The 19,021-nt window shown below is 41.0% G+C and overlaps 1 protein-coding gene across 3 annotated transcripts in view; it reads left to right on the forward strand.

Moving 5' to 3' along the window:
• GPR160 (G protein-coupled receptor 160) overlaps window positions 1–19,021 on the forward strand; it is a 59,302-nt gene that overhangs the window by 26,347 nt on the left and 13,934 nt on the right. For 2 of the 3 annotated variants that reach the window (XM_045788627.2, XM_045788626.2), the window contains 2 exons: window positions 12,788–12,889; window positions 16,860–17,001. Coding sequence is in view for 2 of the 3 variants with exons in the window: in XM_045788626.2 (XP_045644582.2) it covers window positions 12,788–12,831 (44 nt within the window). In the remaining variant the exon portion in view is untranslated. Of the gene's footprint in view, window positions 1–12,787; window positions 12,890–16,859; window positions 18,316–19,021 lie in introns of those variants that run through there. The other variant, XM_087861388.1, reaches the window with a different exon arrangement.

Genomic DNA, 19,021 nt, shown 5'->3' on the forward strand with positions numbered 1-19,021 from the left:
ACCAGGATATGGAAGCAGCCCACGTGTCCACAGATGGATGGATGGATAAGGACGCTGCATGTACACACACACATACACAATGGAACATAACTCAGCCGTAAGAGAGAAGGAAATCTTGTCGTTTGGGACAACATGGATGGCGCTAGAGGGTATAATGCTAAGTGAAATTAGACAAGAAAAATACCACATGATTTCACTTACATGAGGGATCTAAAAAACACAACTATCAAACCAAAAAACAGACTTAAATACAGAGAACAAACTGGCCATTGCCAGATGGGAGATGGTGCGACGGGCAAAATTGGTAAAGCAAATTCAGAGGACAAACTTCTAGTTACGAAGTCAGTCGTCATGGAAATGAAAAGGTCAGCATAGGGAATGTATTTAATAATATTGTAACAACGTGGTACGGTAACAAGTGATGACCACTTACCGGGGTAAGAAACATGAAGTCAGCAGTCACCACGGAGGAGAATTTGGTGAGACCTAACAAAGCTTGTAAGCATCGACCCTTTGACCTAGCAGTTTCACTTCTAGTAATTTTTCCAGAGGAAACCCCCCCACAAATCATTTTTGCAGAAGATGCTTAGGAACTGTAAACCAGGAACAAATGGTAAGTGGGTGGTGGGTGTGGTTGGAGGGGCGTAAGGATGGAAATGGGGCTTTCCTGAGTATTCTTTTACATATAGCCTTGACTTTCAACCATGTAAATATTTTACATATTCAATTACATAAAATGAAATAAAATGAAAACAAAGCAAATCCTATAACTGAATATATAAAGAGCAACTAATATAAACAAATTGATTACATAAACACAAAGTAAAAAAAAAAAAGTTCGGTGACTTTTAACGCAGTGCTCTGACTGTACACCATAGTGGAATATGTTCTGGGGACAAAAAGAGTGGGAAAGAAATGTTGCCCTTTATTTCATTGTTAGTTATTGGCAATAGTGTCAGTGTAGTAAGTCAGGAACTATTAAGTATGTGTTATAATCAGAACAAATCCACATACTAATGTAATTGGGAACCAGGCTCTCATTATGGGAGAAGGGAGATAAAAATAGGGAATGAGGTAAGGTGAAAGGAAGAATCTTGTGATGTTGGCTTTGAATCGGAGCTTATCATTATGAACTCTTGATTTAAAAAAATTAATTTCTAGCCCCACCTACTGAAAGGGCCTAGACGCAGTGACACCCCAGTGTAATGTGCATACCTGGAGCTCAGATGTTGCTTTCTAAATACCATTTTTTTCAATTAAAGGAACTAGGGTTCCTTGAAAACCATGCCTGGGTCGGCAGAAGTTCAAGATGCCAGAAAGCAACCAAGCGCTTAGAGACTGAGACCCATCAGGAGGACACAGGAGCTGGCTTGAAGGGACTCTGACAGGAGGAATTTGGGGAAACTCAGGCATTCAGAAGAATAATGATGGTGCTGGATTATAACACATTGAATAAAAACAAACCCAAAATATGTTTCCAGGGGGAAAACTTGCCAGTTAATGAAAGCAGAATGACTCCTAGAATTAGAAAATCAGTTTTCCCAATCTGGTAATTGATTCAGGCAAGGATGATAAATGGATGATAAGCTCTGAGGTGAAACTTTGTTGCAGAACAGTGTAGCTGTCTGGAGGTCTTAGCCTGGAGATTCCTTAGCGATTACAAAAGGAGGACGGTACCCCTAAGGTGGAGAAGTATGGCACACACCTCCCTCAAATGACCCAGCTCCACGGGAGCGGTAACAAGACGAACGGACATAAGGGGACGCGTAAGCTAGGTAGTGTTTTTGTGAAAAATGTTTAATGCTGAAGACTGACTGTAAGAGGCCATCAGCATCCTGACTCAAGAGATAAAAAATGTTGGGGAGCAGTGTGCCCTAAAAAAATCGGTGAAATACAGAATTTTGTTGTAAAGTAAAATTTCCTTATTGTCATTTTCAAATATAACTTTAATTTTCACCCAAGTAACAAAGGTACATTGTTCAAAGGACTACCTCATTGGGGGTCACAGGCTTATTCCAGGACTTAAAAAAAAAAAAAAAAGGAGTCCCCTCTCTGCCTGCTCCTCACAGGCAACTTCGGTCCTTTCGCTGACGGTATTCACCCTCATACCTGGTACCACGCTGGTTACACCTTCTGCTCTTCTCACTCGGAGCATTAGCTGTTCACTTCCTGAAGGGAAGGTGCTTATCCAGGCCTCTTGTGTCTTGCTGGGAAGCCCCACTACCGCCATTCTGTACCCGTGCACCCTTCCCAGGCCCCGTGCTACCACCGTCACTCTGGTCTAATCACGTTTGGAGCGCTGTCCAGTGTTACCATCAGTAGGACTCTGCAAAAACCATCCACAGCCAGCCAGTGTTGTGTGTCTATTACACTTGCATTTCCTTTCCCCAACGACATGTTTGTTTCCCTTTTGTCTTTTTTCTTCTTTCTTTCTTTACATTTATCACTAATTCAACTGTAAGCTCTTCCTTATTCTGTCCGTCTCATCAAGTACACTCAAAGGTGTTTGGAATGTCCATCTTCTCCTAGAAATTTCTCCCCTAGCTATATGCCCTGCTCTAATTTACATGGGGTGCTGTGCACAAAGATGTTTAGCTTAATGGATTATAAGGTGGACACCCTTGTAACTGCCGCTCAGATAAAGAGCTAGGCCTCTGCCCATACAGCCCTTCCGCGTGGCCTCTCCCATTCCCAGCCCCTTCCCCCCAAAGTAACACAGCTCTTAGAGCAGTCATGCTCTTGTATTTCTGAAAGATCGTTTTATCACCCGAATGTGTATCCCTGGAGACTTTAGTCTTACTCTTTAAAAAAAAATATTTGAGATGTCTTTTTTTTTTTTTTTTTAATAGGCTCCACACCCAGTGTGGAGCCCAGTATGGGGTGAACTCACAGTCCTGAGATCAAGACCTGAAATGAGATCAAGATTCAGACACTCAACCGACTGAGCCACCCGAGGTGCCCCTGAGATGTCTGTGTCTCTTTTTTGCCCTGTAGATTACTTGTCCATTCCCCTTTCCCCTATTCTATTGAAGAACTGAACCATTTGACCTTCAGAATTTTCCACAGTGTGACTTTTGCTGATTACACGCTCATGGTAGCACCAGCTTTACTGAAGTATAGCTAACATACAATAAATGGCACATACTTACTCTGCACAGCATGATATCTTCTGCCATATATCTGCACCCCTGAAAAGATCACCAGCATCAGGATATTAAATACAACTGTCAGCCCCCAAAAGTTCCTTGTGCCCTTTTGTAATTTCTCCCTGTTGCCTCGCCCTATCTCCTTTGCAACTGAGGGTCTGCTTTCCTTATGAGAGGCAAGTTTGTATTTTCTAAGATTTTATATAAATGGAATCATAAATGGAATCGTGCATTCTTTTTTTTTCTTTTGTCCTGGCCTCTTTCATTCAGCATAATTATTTTGAGATTCATCCCCGTTGTTGCAAGTTTTGATATTTTCTTCCTTTTTTATTGCTGGGTAATATTCCATCGTGTGGCTACACCACTGTTCGTCCAGTCAGTTGTGGAGAGACATTTGGGTTGCTTCCAGTCTGTGTCCTCTGTATTTCTTTCCGGAGATTTTTATCAGACTCAGGGTCAGTCTGTAGGAGACACAGAATGTCTGGTTTCTCTCCCGTTGTGATGATGGTGGTAATAGTTGCTTCAGGCGTACACCGTTAATTCATGGGTGGGAGGTTGGGGAAGAAGAGCTGGTTGCAAAATGATGGAATTCTAAGTCTACAGCTTATTTTTTATTTTGCAAGTCAGAACACTCTTTAAAGAGCTACTCCCCGCCATCTGCTGCTTGGTTGTCCAGTGGTACATCTCATATGGAGTGGGGTAAATGCTTTATTCTTTCCCTTAATTTACCTGTTTTCAAGACATCCACCCCAGCTCTCATTTCTTCGAATGAAACCTGTTGTTTTTGGTTTTGTTTTTCTGTTGGAAAAACTGGTAATCTCTTTGTTACCACTGTTTTGAAATTTCCAGTGATGTATCTCTGTTTTCTTCCATCAAGGTGGGCACTGATGGACTCTTTTACTTTTGAAAAACCAGTTCTAGAAAATGTTAGAGCCTTTTCTTTGATTTCTTCTCCTCTAGTTCATTCTCTTTCTGTGACACCCATTATTGAAATTTTGCACCTGTGGGTTTGGTTCTCTAATTCTGTCCTTTATTTTTTTCTGTTTTGCCGGGGGGGGGGGGAGGGGGAATTTCCTGAATTCTCTAACTCTTATGTTCAGCTTATCATTTCTGCCATGATCATACTTTTATTTTCCAAGAGTGCTTTCTTGTTTTCTGTTGTTGTCATTGTAAATAGCCTCTCTCCTTGTTTCATGGAGGTAGTATTTTCCTCCTTGAAAACAACGTTTCTGAATACAGTTTTCTTCTAACATTGATTGCATCTCTTTCCTCCAAGTTGTCTTTTTCTCCTTGTGGTTTTGACTTTTCATAGTAGAGATTTTACTTGAATGTCTGATGATCTTTGGATGTGTGGTCACATTGACCAACAGGGCATTATCTAGGTTGTTTCCTTAGGGAAGACTCAAGGTCAGTATCATTAGGTATTTTTGTGATGATGGAATCTCTAAAATCCAAGTGAGGAAAAGAAGGCTGGAGAGGTCTCCGCTTTTACCATGTGTATTTTGCCTTGGTCTCCCTCTTTTTCGGCATGGTATCCCTGCATTCTCGACTCTTTCTAGAGTCCAGAGACCATCCGTTTTACTCTTGCCAGAGGAGAAAACCTCCCTTCTTATTCCATGGAGAGGCAGTCATCTGTTGCACCAAGTCAGGGGATCAGGGATCGAATTGTTTTTCATTTGCCACAGTCCTGGTTTTAGCCCCACCTTTGCATCCCTTTCCAGAGTTACCTGAGCCAGCAATTCCTGAGCCTTTTGGGGGCCCGGAGGTAGAAATTAGGCTGCGACTGTGCCTGCTTGCCTGCTAGCTTTCTTCAGGCTATTATCAGTGTCTGTGGTTCATTGGAGCATTTTATTAAAAATTTGCACATTGAGAAGCACCCGGGTGGCTCAGATGGCAAAGCGTCTGCCTTCGGCTTAGGTCATGATCCCAGGGTCCTGGGATCGAGCCCCACATCAGGCTCCCCGCTCACCAGGGAGTGTGCTTCTCCCTCTGCCTCCACCTCTCCCCCTGCTTGTGCTCTCTCTCTCAAATGAATATATAAAATCTTTTTAAAAATAAATAAATAAAATGCAGAGTGATTCAGTAGGTCCAAGTCGGAGCCTGAGATTTTGGATTTATGAGCAGCTCCTAGGTGATGCTTATGTCTCCGCTCCTCAGACCGCACTTTACGTAGCAAGATGCTAAGTCACTGGCCATTCATCCATTCGTTCTCCAGCCTCTGGACTTTTTTTTTTTTTTTTTCCTGGTGTCTGCTCTAAATTCTTTTGTCATTGGAAGTTCTTCCCTTTAAAAATTTTATTAAAAATTTTAGACATGCATGCAAATAAATAGAATAACCATTAACCTGTGGTCGATCCTGCCCCATCCATACTCCCATCAACACCCACCCCAGCCAGACACATACACTGTGTTATTTTGAAGCAAATTCCAGAGCATGTATCTCATCTGTAAATATCTCAGTACGTATTTTTACATTTTTTGAATTACCGAAGAAGTTGTTTAGGGCTGCACGCCTTGGCTTGCAGTAGCCGCCTGCTTGGCATGTCCTTGCGTGGCCTTTCCTCTGTGTGCACCCAGCCCAGGGGTCTCTTGTGTGTGTCCAAATCTCTCCTTCCTAGAAGGATACCAGTCAGATTGGATTAGGTCCCAGGTGGCCTCATTTCAATTGTCTCTTTACAGGCCTCATATTCGAATACAGTCACATTCTGAGGTACTGGAGATTAGGGCTTCAACATATGAATTTTGGGGACCGCAGTTCAGCCATCACAAAATACCATTATAATGCCAAAAATTAATAACTCATTAATATCATCAAATTTCTAGGCAGTGTTCCAATTTCCAGTTGTCTTATAAGTGTAATTCTCTTTAAAGATTTTATTTATTTATTAGCACACAAGCAGGGGCAGCGGCAGGCAGAGGGAGACGGAGCAGCAGACTCCCCACTGAGCAGAGAGCTGGATGTGGGGCTCAATCCCCCAACCCTGGGATCATGACTTGAGCTGAAGGCAGACGCTCAACCAAGCCCCCCAGGCGCCCCGTAAGTGGAATTGTTTCGCTGAATTCAGATGAGTTCTACACAGTGCACTTAGCTGATGTATCTGAAGTCTTGCTTGGTTTTTTGTTATCGATGCAGTTTATTGAACATACGAGCTGTTTGTCCTGGAGAGGTGGCCTCCACCTGGATTTTGCTTACTGCGTCTCCGGGGGCAGTGCGACGTGTTCTTTTGTAAGTAAGTAGGTGAGTCTCCAGGCTTGGTCAGGCTCTGTTTTGGGCAAGTCGGCTTCACAGATGGTGGTGCAGCCTTCCTTCTGTCCCTTCGGATGTTTGTAGCTACGGATCATCACTGGCTGCTTCCCTTAACACGTCAGGAGTTACCGGATGGTGGTTTTCAGATTTTATTATTCCTTATTCACTTATCAGAGTGCTTCTCTAAAAGTAAACATCCCCTCACTTACTATTCTGTCACCTAGTGGCACAGTTAAAAGGAAAAAAAAAAAAAAAGGAAAAAAAAGAAAAGGCAGAAAAAAATGCTTGTTTCCTATTTTTACCGGTTTAAAAACATAGTGCCTTGGTTCCCTAGTGTCCTCACATGGGACAAATTAGGTTTGCTTGTTCATTTTCGGATCAGGTACAAATTCAATTTACTAGTAGTTTCGTGGCATTATGAGAGCGAGTAGAGGTAATTGCATTTATTCAAAATGCCATCTTTCACTGGAAGCTGTATCATAATTTACACAGCCAATTTCTTATTGTTGGATATCTAAATTAATTCTGGGCTGTCACTTGTATGTCCACTACTGTGAGATGAACGTCCTTAAAAATAAATACCCTCACTTGCAGGGCACAGCTTGAGTTGTGAGAGCTACTCCCTCGTTGAACCACCACCTCACTCCAAATACAGAGCATCTGCCTCTCTCCCGGAAGTTCCCTGGTGTGCCTTTGCCCCAACCTGGCCCCAGATGTCCACTGACAGTCCGCCTGGCTTGTGGGTTTGTTTTGCTGTTCTGGAATTCCGTGGAATCTTGCCGTCTGTACTCTTTTGTGTCCGGTTCTTTTCATTCAGCACATTTCGGAGGTTTACCCCAGTGTAGCACATATCCTTTTTATTCATTCCTTTGTATTGCTGGGAAGTACATTCTGCGGGTGCAACACAATGTGGCTATTCCTCGTCCTGTTGGTGGACCTGTGAGACATTTCCAGTGTGGACCCGTGGTGAATAAAGCTGCTACACAGTTGTGTACCAGTTCGGGGACATCTGTTTTCACCTCTCTTGGGTAAATGGTAGGAGTGGGGTTACTGGATGGAATGGTAATTGGACGTTGGGCACGGTCAGAAAGCTCCGACGTGCCCGCGCGCGCGGTGCCGAGAGCTCTCGCCCTACTCCCTGCCAGCACGTGCGCGCTCAGTCTTCCGAACTTTACTGTTCGCGCGCGCACAGCAGCGTCTCCTTGTGGTTTTCATTTGCATTTGTGTCTGTTCAGTGTGTCTGTTCAAATCTCGTGCCCATTTTTCTAACAGGCTAATTGCCTCACTGAGTTGTAAGAGTCCTTTTACATTCTGGATTCAAGTCATTGGTCACACAGTTATCATATTTTCTCCCAATCTGTAACTTTCCCTTTCTTTTTCTTAACTATGCTTTTAAAGAGAAGTATTTCTTTTTTAACAAGCCCAATTTTTCAATTTGTGTATATGTACCTGGATGGCCTAAGAAAAGCTGTGCTTACTCTAGTGGATTGACTAGGATCCCCCCAAAATTCCTGTCCACCTGGAATGCAGCCTTATTTGGAAATGGGTTTTTGCAGATGTAATTAAGGTGAGGTCATATAGGATTGAGGGGGACCCTAAATCCAATAGTGCTCTTACAAAAGAGGAGAAGGCCACATAAAGACAGAGGCAGAGATCGGTGGTGTGCTGCCACAAGCCACAGACTGCCAGCGGCCATCAGAAGCTGGGAGAAATGAGGAAGGGTTCTCCTCCAGGGCCTTCGGTGGAGTGTGTCTTGGCTGACACTTTGGTCTTCTGGGTTCTAGAACCGTGAGAATAAACTGTTGTTTTGAGCCCCCCGGTGGTTAGTTTGTTACGGCAGGCCGAGGAATCAAATACACCTGCCTCGGATCACAAAAATTTTCTTCTTTCTTCCAGAAATTTCAGTTTCATGTCTACATTTTTAAGTTTTTTAAATGTTTAAGTCTTAAGTTTTTATTTAAATTCCAGCTAGTTAACATACGGTATAGTAATAGTTTCGGGTATATAATATAGTGATTTCAGCACTTCCATACAACAGCCACTGCTCATCGCAAGTGCACTCCTTAATCCCCACCACATATTTCACCCATTTCCACATACACACACATACACACAAACATTTAATCTTACACATTTTGAGTTTATTTTTGTGTATGATGTGCTGTAATTTTTCCCAGATGGATATCCACTTTCCAGCATCATTTTTAGAAGAGACTGTCCTTTTCCCCCATTGACTTACCTTGCTTTTGAAAATCAAGTGACCATAAATATATGGGTCTATTTCTGGATCCTCGTCTGTTTCACTGATTTATAGACTATGCTTATGCTGATACCACCCCTCTTCCCTCTTTCTGTACCTTTATAACAAGTCTTAAAATCAGGTAGTATAAGTCCTCCAACTTTGTTGTTCTTTTTTTTTTTTTTTTTTAAAGATTTTATTTATTTATTTGACAGAGAGAGACAGCCAGCGAGAGAGGGAACACAGCAGGGGGAGTGGGAGAGGAAGAAGCAGGCTCCCAGCAGAGGAGCCTGATGCGGGACTCGATCCCGGATCGCCAGGATCACGCCCTGAGCCGAAGGCAGACGCCTTAACGACTGCGCTACCCAGGCGCCCCAAGTTCTTAAAAGTTATTTTGGGGGCGCCTGGGTAGCGCAGTCGTTAAGCGTCTGCCTTCGGCTCAGGGCGTGATCCCGGCGTTCCGGGATCGAGCCCCACATCAGGCTCCTCCGCTAGGAGCCTGCTGCTTCCTCTCCCACTCCCCCTGCTTGTGTTCCCTCTCTCGCTGGCTGTCTCTCTGTCACATAAATAAATGAAATCTTTAAAAAAAAAAAATTATTTTGGCTCTGCTCAGTCCTTTACATTTCCATAAAAATTGTAGAATCAGCTTGCCAGTTTCAACAACAAAAAAATATACTGAGTCTTCCAACCCATGATATATATCTTCATTGATTTAGATCTTTAATTTTTTCCCATATTGTTTAAAATTTTCAGAACACTGTGCTTGCCTGTGCTTTTGTCAAATTTATCCCTAAATGTTTCATATTTTTAATGCTAATAAAATGTTATTTCATTTTTCAATTGTTTATCACTACTGTCTAGAAATATGATTTTTTAAAAACCTGCAATCTTGCTAAATTGTTACTTTTAGATTTATTATAGATTCTTTAGATTTTCTAAGTACATGACCCATGACTACGGTTTTACTTCTTTCTTTCTAGTCTTCATGCCTTTTATTTCCCCTTAAGGCCTGTTGCACTGGATAGGGTGTCCAAACTATGTTGAGGAGTGAAGGTGGATCTTAGGGGGGAATGGCCACTCTTTCACCACTAAGCATGAGGTTAGATGTAGGTTTTAGGTTTTTCATAGCCGCTTTTTATCTGGTTGGCAAGTTCCCTCTCGTTGTTTGTGGAAGCTTTAATCATGTTGGATTTTGTTAAATGCTTTCAGATGATCATACGGTTTTTCTCCTTTAGTTTCCTGGAAATGCTTTTGCTTTTGGTATCAGGGTGATTCTGGTCTTGTAAAAGAAGTTAGGAGGTGTTTCTGTCTTCTGTTTTCTTTCAGGGTTGGTGTTTCCTCCTTAAATGTTTAGTGGAATTCATCTACATTGAGCCGAGGTTTTCTTTGTGGGAAGGTGTTTAAGTGCAAAAGGAGTTTCACAGACATTGTTCGGGATCTTTTTGACTGAGATTTGGTGGTGTCCCTCCAGAAATTTATGTTCCGTGACAGTTGTCTCATTTATTAAAATTATTCATAACTGTCCCTTATCATCCTTTTAATGTTTGTAGGATCTGTAGTGAGGTCCTCTCTTTCCTAATTTTGGTAGGTTCTTGCTTAGTTTGGCTGAAGTTCTATCAATTCGTTGTTGTTGTTGTTGTTGTTGTTGTTGTTTTTCCAAAGAACCAGCTTTTGGTTCACTGGCTGTTCTGTTTCTTTTATAAACTTCATTGTTTTCTGCTCTTAGAGCCTTCCTTTAGCTTACTTTGGGTTTAATTCGCCCTTTTTTAAGGTGGAAACTTAGGTCATTGAATTGAGACCTTCTTTTCCAAAACAGACAAATGTAAAGAAAACCAGAACAAAACAATGCAAAAGCAGTTAATGTATTGGGAATTAAAAGTGGGCTTTTATTTTACCCATTTTCTGACATTTGCACTGTTGCTTTTCAAAGTTGTTTTCTACTATAGCTTTTTAAAATTCTGATAATATAAATAATACATGCTGTTGAAAATTTTCAAATTCTATGGAAATGTGTTAGTTAGGATAGGCCATAAGAAATAATCACAAATCCTTACAGCGTAATACGACAGACTTTTATTTCTTGCTTACACCATACATCCACTGTGAGTCATCAGGGGCCTTGTCCTACAGTCACTCAAGGACCCAGGCTGACAGAGGCTCCACCATCTTGAGCTGTACCATCGGGAACACATGGCCTCTTTATTTCCTGTGGCAGGAGAAGAGAACACTGAAGGGGCTCTCCTCTGCAATTAAATGCTTTGGCCTCATAACCTTTTGGCTAGAAATAGCCACATCATGGGCCCACCTAATTTTAAGGGTCAAGGAACTGAAATGTCCACGTGGGCATAGAAGCAGCGAAGTAGGTAGGAGTGAGCACTGTAATTCTACACTCCAGGAAAAAGAGCTCACCTCTCCCCCTACTCCAGGATCATCCTTACTTCCTGTCTTCCTGCCTGGCCTCGCTGACCTTCCTCATGGCCAGCCTCATGTTTGGGGTTGGTGGGAATTACTCCTGATCTGACTGATCATTGACTCCTATTTTGGGGTGCTCTACTTTTGCAGCTCTTATGTGATTTTATCAGTACACGAATGAGACTTGGGAAAGGGCAGATCAAGAATCCTTTGCTAACTGCCTTAACAACATGGAAATTTCAAGTTTGTTTGTTTTTTAAACCTTGCTTTAGAGTATCTCTGAAAGATAGACAAGTAACTGGTAATCATGGTTTTATCTAGGGAGGGAACTGGACTGGATAGCGAGTAGTTGGGGGTAAGGAGTGTTGAGAGAGTGGGCAGGATGAATACTTTTCACAGCATACACTTCTATAACTTGACTTTTATACCATGTAAATTATGTTACCTATTTTTAAAAACAAGTTAAATAAAAACCTGTTTCCTATATTTTAACTTTCTATATTGGATTTAATTATACTATGTAAATGAATGAAAACATGTTTCTTTAAAAGTTGTCAGTTGAATGACTTTTTGCTTTTTTTAACTGAACTTTGACATATCATCAAGCAAGGACCATATTTTGAAAAGTTTATTTACAGTTACCTTTTAAAGGAATAAAATTACATTATCCACGTAGATTAGTTCCAGTCCTTTGGGTATCAGTAATCAACATAGTCACTTTTATTGGATGTTACCTTTTCAGAACTTTTTCACGTACATAATTTGGGTCCCTTTCTACATCTCCAGTTGTGAGTTGAGCCATAATGTAACTTAGTGAAGAATATGGGCTTTGAACTCAGACCTGAGCTTGAACTTCGGCTCCAGCGTTATCAGTCATCTACCCTTGGGAGATGCGCTTCTTTACCCCGCTCCTGTTTCCGCGTGGGGAGAAATCGCTACCTTTTGGGATTGGTGTAAGGGTTACTAGGTAAAAGGTATGCAAACCCCTGACGAACAAGGCTCAGTCCGTTATTTCTACGATAGGTTTTCTCCATTCACTGGGATCAGCGAGTCTAGCTACAGTGCTCGTTCCGTTTTCCATACGAGAGGAGACCGGGATGTTACCCCGCTCCTGACATACTGCTGCTGAATGCACTTGGTTCTGGAAAACCTGAGATGGCATAACACAGCTCCGAGTACAATATTATGTATTTGAATTCTCGAACTCTCATCATGGAACACAGGACTTTGCAAAAGCTACCTTGTGGACGATGGCACAACTGACCGCAGAGGAGAAGCTCACTGCCTGCCGTCAAGCTGAGCACCAGAGCGGTTCGTGAGATGTGAAAAAATGCCACTCTGCTCGCTAAATGTTTCTTTTTGGGAAAATACAGTAATTTTCCATTAAAAAAAATGTTACTTATGTTACATGCAGCACGTGTCAAAAGGTCCTGAAACCAAATAGTTTGGGAACTACTGGTTTAGACTCTGAAGCCCCAGGGCAAAAACTGCAATGCAAGCAGGACTTCTTTAAATAGATGCCGTGTGATATGTACACGTATCTTAGGGTCTTCGGGGGCTTCAACCTAAATGTATCCTCTGTCTTCCCTTCCCTGGAAGAAAAGAACATAGGCAGTTAATTAGTGGCTCTAATCCCCCAGAAAGTTACAGTTTTTCTAAGCAGAGTTGGAGCCAGTTAGTTACGGTGAACTCCCACTATGACTGCTGTTAATGGTGGTTATTTATGTTTTCTGTCTCCCACAGAGCTTAGTCACATGGCATTCTGGAATGCCGGGTACCAAAAGTAAGATCACTGAAGGCAGTACGACTGAGATGATCAGTCAAGACAGACCTGCAGAAAGCCGAGTAAGTATGTTAAGTGTCATGTGTTGCTAAGAATTAATTGGGTTTGTTGTTGTTTATTTGAGAGAGAACTCGAGGCAGGGGGAGGGCAGAGGGAGAGGGACAAGCAGAGTCCCTGCTGAGCTCAGAGCCTGACACAGGGCCACAGGGCTCTCACTCAATCCAGGAACCTGAGATCATGACCTGAGCTGAAATCAAGAGTCAGATGCTTAACCAGCTTAGCCACCCAGGTGCCCCTGATTTAAACAGGAACCCAGAGACTGGATCAGTGAAAAGAAATCATGGTTTGTTTCCTGCTAATTCTTCTAAACTGGCCAGATCAAAAAGCCCAAATATGCCTTAAAAGGACTTCCACATTAACTACTCACTTTGTATATGAAACATATGAGTCGATTCATACATAGTTTTAAAAAATCATTCAGGGAAAGAGCCATTATCTTATAAATCTCTGGACCCCTGCAGTTATTGTGAACGTTTTTCAAAGGAAAATTCAGGACAGGTAGCCTGTCAACGGATTTCTTGTCTTGGGAGGTTGTTTAAAGAACAAAATACTGGAATTTTGAGTACTTTCAGTGGTTTATGGGGGAAGCGTGGTGTAAAATTGGTATCACGAGAAAGTTCTGAATGGTTTCCAGGATCACGATATTCAGGAACTGGTGTAAAACGACTAGAACCTCTTGTTCCAATATACTTCGTTTTGGTTGCTTAAATTGCCTCGAGTTGCATATCTTCCCAGGGCCTTTTCCCCCTCATCTCTAGTTTCTTACAGCTTTCTGATTCTCTTACGTGTTCCATTTCAAACTTGTCTTCATTCTTCTACTCCTCTCCTAAAGAGGTTCCTGGCTGGTGCCTTGGTGGCCATGGCAGATCGTCCTTCTCGCGACTTTCTTCTTCCAGGGACTAGCGTGCTTTTCTGTCCTTCCAGTCGGCCCCTCTCTGAGAGCCAGTGAGGTAGTGGGAACTCGGGAAAGATCCCTTGGATGCTTACCACTTAAAATGGGTTCCTTAGCTTTATTTAGTTTCGGATGAGTTATAAAGGATGCAGATAATTCTGTTTCTTGTATCCTAAAGATACATTTCTTAGAATGGGGGTCTTTATAAATATGAACCTACTCTATTTACCCTCTTCACAGCCCTTCCAAACCAACATCGGCTATTTAAAACAGCCTGGGTTTTTTTTTGGCACAAGGAAGACTTCATATATTATCATTCTATCTGGGCTTCCTTATCCAAACACCGCCACTTATAAAGCCAGTGGCATTTGTCGAGGTGGTAGCCATGAGTCAATCCTTTGTACATCAAATCTGAATGGAACTTTTTGGGAAAGGGTCAAGTTAAACTATGTAATTTAAACTATATATAATTTGGGGGGAAAATTGAGCATACAAAAGAACTTGTTTCATTGGTTCTTTTATAGTTATGAAAGTAGGTATTAACTGATTTTTTGGTAACTGTCTTTACATATATACACGTCTGTCTGTGTGTGTGTGTGTAAATACATAATTTGTGTACCTTAGTAAGTCAGCTTATGACATGGTAGATTTATAGCCACGACAGTATGTTAAAGAAAAAATTATTCATGCCCCTTGCTCAAGAACAGTAAGGCAGACTTACCCAGGCCCCTTGCACCAGCTGTAGGGACCACCACAGTGGGATTCTGCAGTTGGGTAGAAAGATTGGGCTCAACTCTGAATACAACAAAGAATAGTGGGAATTTATAGCCAAGGAGCAAGGTGGAGGTTAGCGGGTAGAATATTATTGAGGAAACATCAGGGATAATAAGGGATTCTTGCTAAAGGCAGGAGAGGGTGATAGGTCATCAGTGGAAGATGGTGTGGTTAGATAAGGAACCCAATCCGATATTGAAGGAGGTCAGATTCCGAGGATGACAGAGTCTGGCTAACCTCACTTAGCAGGAGTCTTGCTAAAGTTGGACAATGGAAAGATGAACAAGGAAGCTCAACTTTCTTCTCAACATGGAAAGACTCAAGTTAGGTTCAGTCTGTCGAGAGAACGGATAGCCTTCCCTCACCCTGATCTTTTTTCTTTACCGTCAGACAATGTCGTCAATGACCCCCTTGAAATTATTTAATCCTCATTTATCTGGTTTCAGGCAAATTCAGTTTTTTTACTTTTCAGACTTGATATTCCCTTACTTTTTTCCTTGAAGTTTGAGAAATTCAGAGAACGCTGTAACACTATATTCATAACTCGATGTGTACCCTTTTAGTCTTTTTCTGTATGTGTATAATGTCTTAATAATTAGATGTTGCGGCAGAATTCTGTAACCTGCAATTCACTTAACATACTGTAGAAATTTGTATTTTTTAACATGTAACAAATTCATTAGGCTTAACATTTAATGAGTACAGAAGAGAAAGAGTGAAAACAGTCTTCCTCCTATCTGGAGAAGCATTTTTAGTAGTTGCCTTAACAGTGTATCATAAGGATATACCCTGTATTATTTTTAACCCATCTCCCAGTTGTTGACATTTGTGTATTTCATTATTTATAAACACTGTGGTGGAACAGTCCTACAGAAACAACTTTTGGTCAACCGTGTGTTTTTTTTAATGATAAATTTCTTGAACTTCCTTCCATCCTTTTTTTTTTTTTAAAGTAATTTCTACCTCCAGTGTGGGGCCCAAACTCACTACCCTGAAATCAAGAGTCGCAAGCTCTACCAACTGAGCTAGCCAGGTGCCTCTCCTTCCATCGTCCTTTTTCTCATTTCTTCCCCTTTGACCTTTTTCATCATCATCTACTACTCCCTCCAAATGCCTTAGTCCCTCAAGCCTTAACTCTTATTCCTTTGCCTTTACCTAGCAGTTCTTAATGTTCTCTGATATCCATACTCAACCACTGTTCCTTCCCTGGACTCCCTCATCTGTCCGGGTGCCATATCTGAAAGATCAGGTCCCAAAGCGAAATCTTGTTCTTTCCTTTGGCTATGTCCCCGGTATTTTCAGCTTTACCGTCTGCTTTATATCTTCAAGTTTCAGAATGATGATCCTGCAGCAAAATGCTATCATAAACTTCACTGACAAAAAGAAAGCTGGTCGGTAATAATGCTCATTGTCTGGAGTCAGGGTGAAACTGGGTTAACAGCCATCAGTGATCGTTAAGGAGTATTTGTCAGGCTGCTATTTTTGTGTTTTGGTTCTGGTAGCTGAAAGTACTTTTCTATCTCTACAAGTTATTAAAACCTGTACTTTGACAGAAGTTGTAGTAATATATGTAACATTTTGCTTATAGATCTGAGAGTTCTGGACCATCTGGGTCTCAGAAAATGACCAAAGTGTACACATTAATTCTTTCTGATCATATTCTGTATTATGAGAAATATAAATTCCTATTTATATATAGTGGGCCCCTGAACAACACAGGTTTGAAGTGCAAAGGTCCACTTATATGCAGATTTGTCCAATAAATATGGTACAGTGCTATATACGTATTTGCCTTATGGTTTCCTAATATTTTCTTTTCTCTAGCTTACTTTACTGTAAGAATACAATATGTAACACATATACAAAATACGTGTTAACTGACTTACCAGTAGGGCTTCCGGTCAACAGTAGGCTATATTAGCAGTGAAGTTCTGGGGGAGTCAAAGTTATATAACAGATTTTTGACTGTACAGGGGTCAGCACCCCTGACTCCTTCCTTGTTCAAGGATCAACTGTAATTATCTGGGAAGTGACTGAATTAAATTAGTTCTTTGAAAATAAAGTTTGTTTGTTTTAAAGATTTTTATTTATTTGACATGCGGGGTGGGCACAAGCAAGGGGAGTGGCAGAGGGAGAAGCAGGCTTCCCACTGAGCAGGGAGCCCGATGCGGGACTCGATCCCAGGACCCTGGGACCATGACCTGAGCCGAAGGCAGACACTTAACTGACTAAACCACCCAGATGCCCCGAGAATAAAGCTTTAAAACATACATAGCATCAGGTTTTCTTTTCATCTTTCCTTACAGGGATGGAAGCTACAGTAAAGCAGTGTTTTATCCTATGTACTTCAGCAGACCTTCTGCAATTCAGCTAAAACCATGACTGCTCTTTCTTCAGAGAACTGCTCTTTTCAGTACCAGTTACATCAAGCAAATCAGCCTCTAGATGGTAACTGTCTGCTATTCTTGATTATACTTGGGAAAATATTATTGAATATCCTCACACTAGGAATGAGAAGAAAAATCATCTACCAGAATTTTATGGAATATTTTTGCATTTCACTAGCATTCATTGATCTTTTACTTTTAGTAAACATTTCCATTATATTCTATTTCAGGGATTTTGTGCTTTTAGGCATTAGGTTTACTAAATACCACATCTGCCTATTTACTCAAATTATTTCTTTCACTTACGGCTTTCTGCATTATCCAGTTTTCCTGACAGCTTGTATAGATTATTACCTGAATTTCTCTAAAACCACAAAGCTTGCATTTAAGTGTCAAAAATTATTTTATTTCTTTATAGTAATTTTAATTTGGATTTCAGTCCTTGCTTACGTTTTGGGAGATCCAGCTGTCTACCACAGCCTGAAGGCACAGAGTATTTATTCTTACCAGTGTCCTTTCTACAGTAGCACTCAGAGTTACTGGCTGTCATTTGCCATGGTGGGGATTTTATTTATGGCTTTTCTAACCTCTTGGTCAGAAGTTACTGCTTTGGTACAGGCTGTTAGGATGACTTCCTATATGAATGAGACTATCCTATATTTTCCCTTTTCATCCCACTGTAGTTACACTTTGAGCTCTAAAAAAACGCTCTTGCCCAAGTTCATTATCTGTTTTCTCGGTACCTGGTTACCATTTGTACTACTTCAAGTAATTATCCTTTTACTTAAAGTACAGATTCCAGCATATATTGAGATGAACATTCCGTGGTTGTACTTCGTCAATAGCTTTCTCATTGCTACAGTTTATTGGTTTAATTGTCACAAGCTTAATTCAAGAGACATTGCATTACCTGTGGATCCATTCGTCAGCTGGAAATGCTGCTTCATTCCACTTACAATTCATAATCTTGAGCAAAGTGAAAAGCCTATATCAATAATAATTTGTTAATGTTGCCATGTTAAAACTCATTAAAACTGACAACTACAGTAAGAATCATAATTTTACAAATGGGAGAGGAATTACAAAGATTGAACTGAACTGAAGCTCCCTTCCCCGGCCCCAACTTACATACCTTTGCAGAATGTGTCTTTTGGGGCTATGGTATTAAAAACAAAATAAAATAATTCCAAGACAATTTTTTACACCTGTTCAGAGCACTGCGTGTTACCAATATTAACACAAAGTGAAACCAGTTAATATTTGGCCATACTGATTTCATGTTACCCAAAAAACTAATGGATGCAAGCTGTTATGTAAATGTGAGATTCTCCTGCCAATAATATACAAATGTAAATAAACATTTTTATTAAATTCAGAGCAAGAAAATCAAGAATCATTTTCTTAAAATTATTTGGTGTAAATATTCTTTTAACATAAAGGGAAGATTAGCTCAATTTAAATGTCGGTAATTTTCAAAAATATATCTCTCTTTTTAATACAGATATTCCTGGAAAAAAAGTTTTAGTTGCTCACCTTACAGAACTGGGAGTAGTGACTAGGTCTCTTTCCATGACATACCAGGTTCATTTTCATTTATAACTTATAGGTCACATACTTGCATGTCAAATCATAATCACATGGGCAGTGTATCACACTGTAAAAGTAACTGTTCACAGTCTGGGGAGGGTAATTCTTGGTTGTGGGAGACTGCCCTGTGCACTGCAGGGTCTTCAGCAGCGTGCCTTCCCTCTGCCCGAGACATGCCAACCAGAATGTCTCCAGACATGGCCAGACCTCCGCTGATGGGCAGAACTGCCAGAGTAAAGCAGTCTAAGTGGCAGAGTCACCGGAAGTCACTTTGTTGAACTACACGGTCTATAACCTGTCACCATTTCCAAACTTGGCCCCCTCCTTCTCGGTGTTACCCCCCCCTGACTGTACCACTTTCTAACTGGCCGTTACCTAGGACTGAGATGCTTTAAAATATATTGTACTTAATTAGTAAAGATATTTACACTCTGCAGATTTTTGTAACTATTTCAAAGCCCTCATAAGCTTAAAGAAAAAAATTATTCAATAGA

The sequence above is a fragment of the Ursus americanus genome, chromosome 4 (assembly GCF_024610735.1).
Source record: "Ursus americanus isolate L20-20 chromosome 4, mUrsAme1.1.p, whole genome shotgun sequence".
Lineage (NCBI taxonomy): Eukaryota > Metazoa > Chordata > Mammalia > Carnivora > Ursidae > Ursus > Ursus americanus.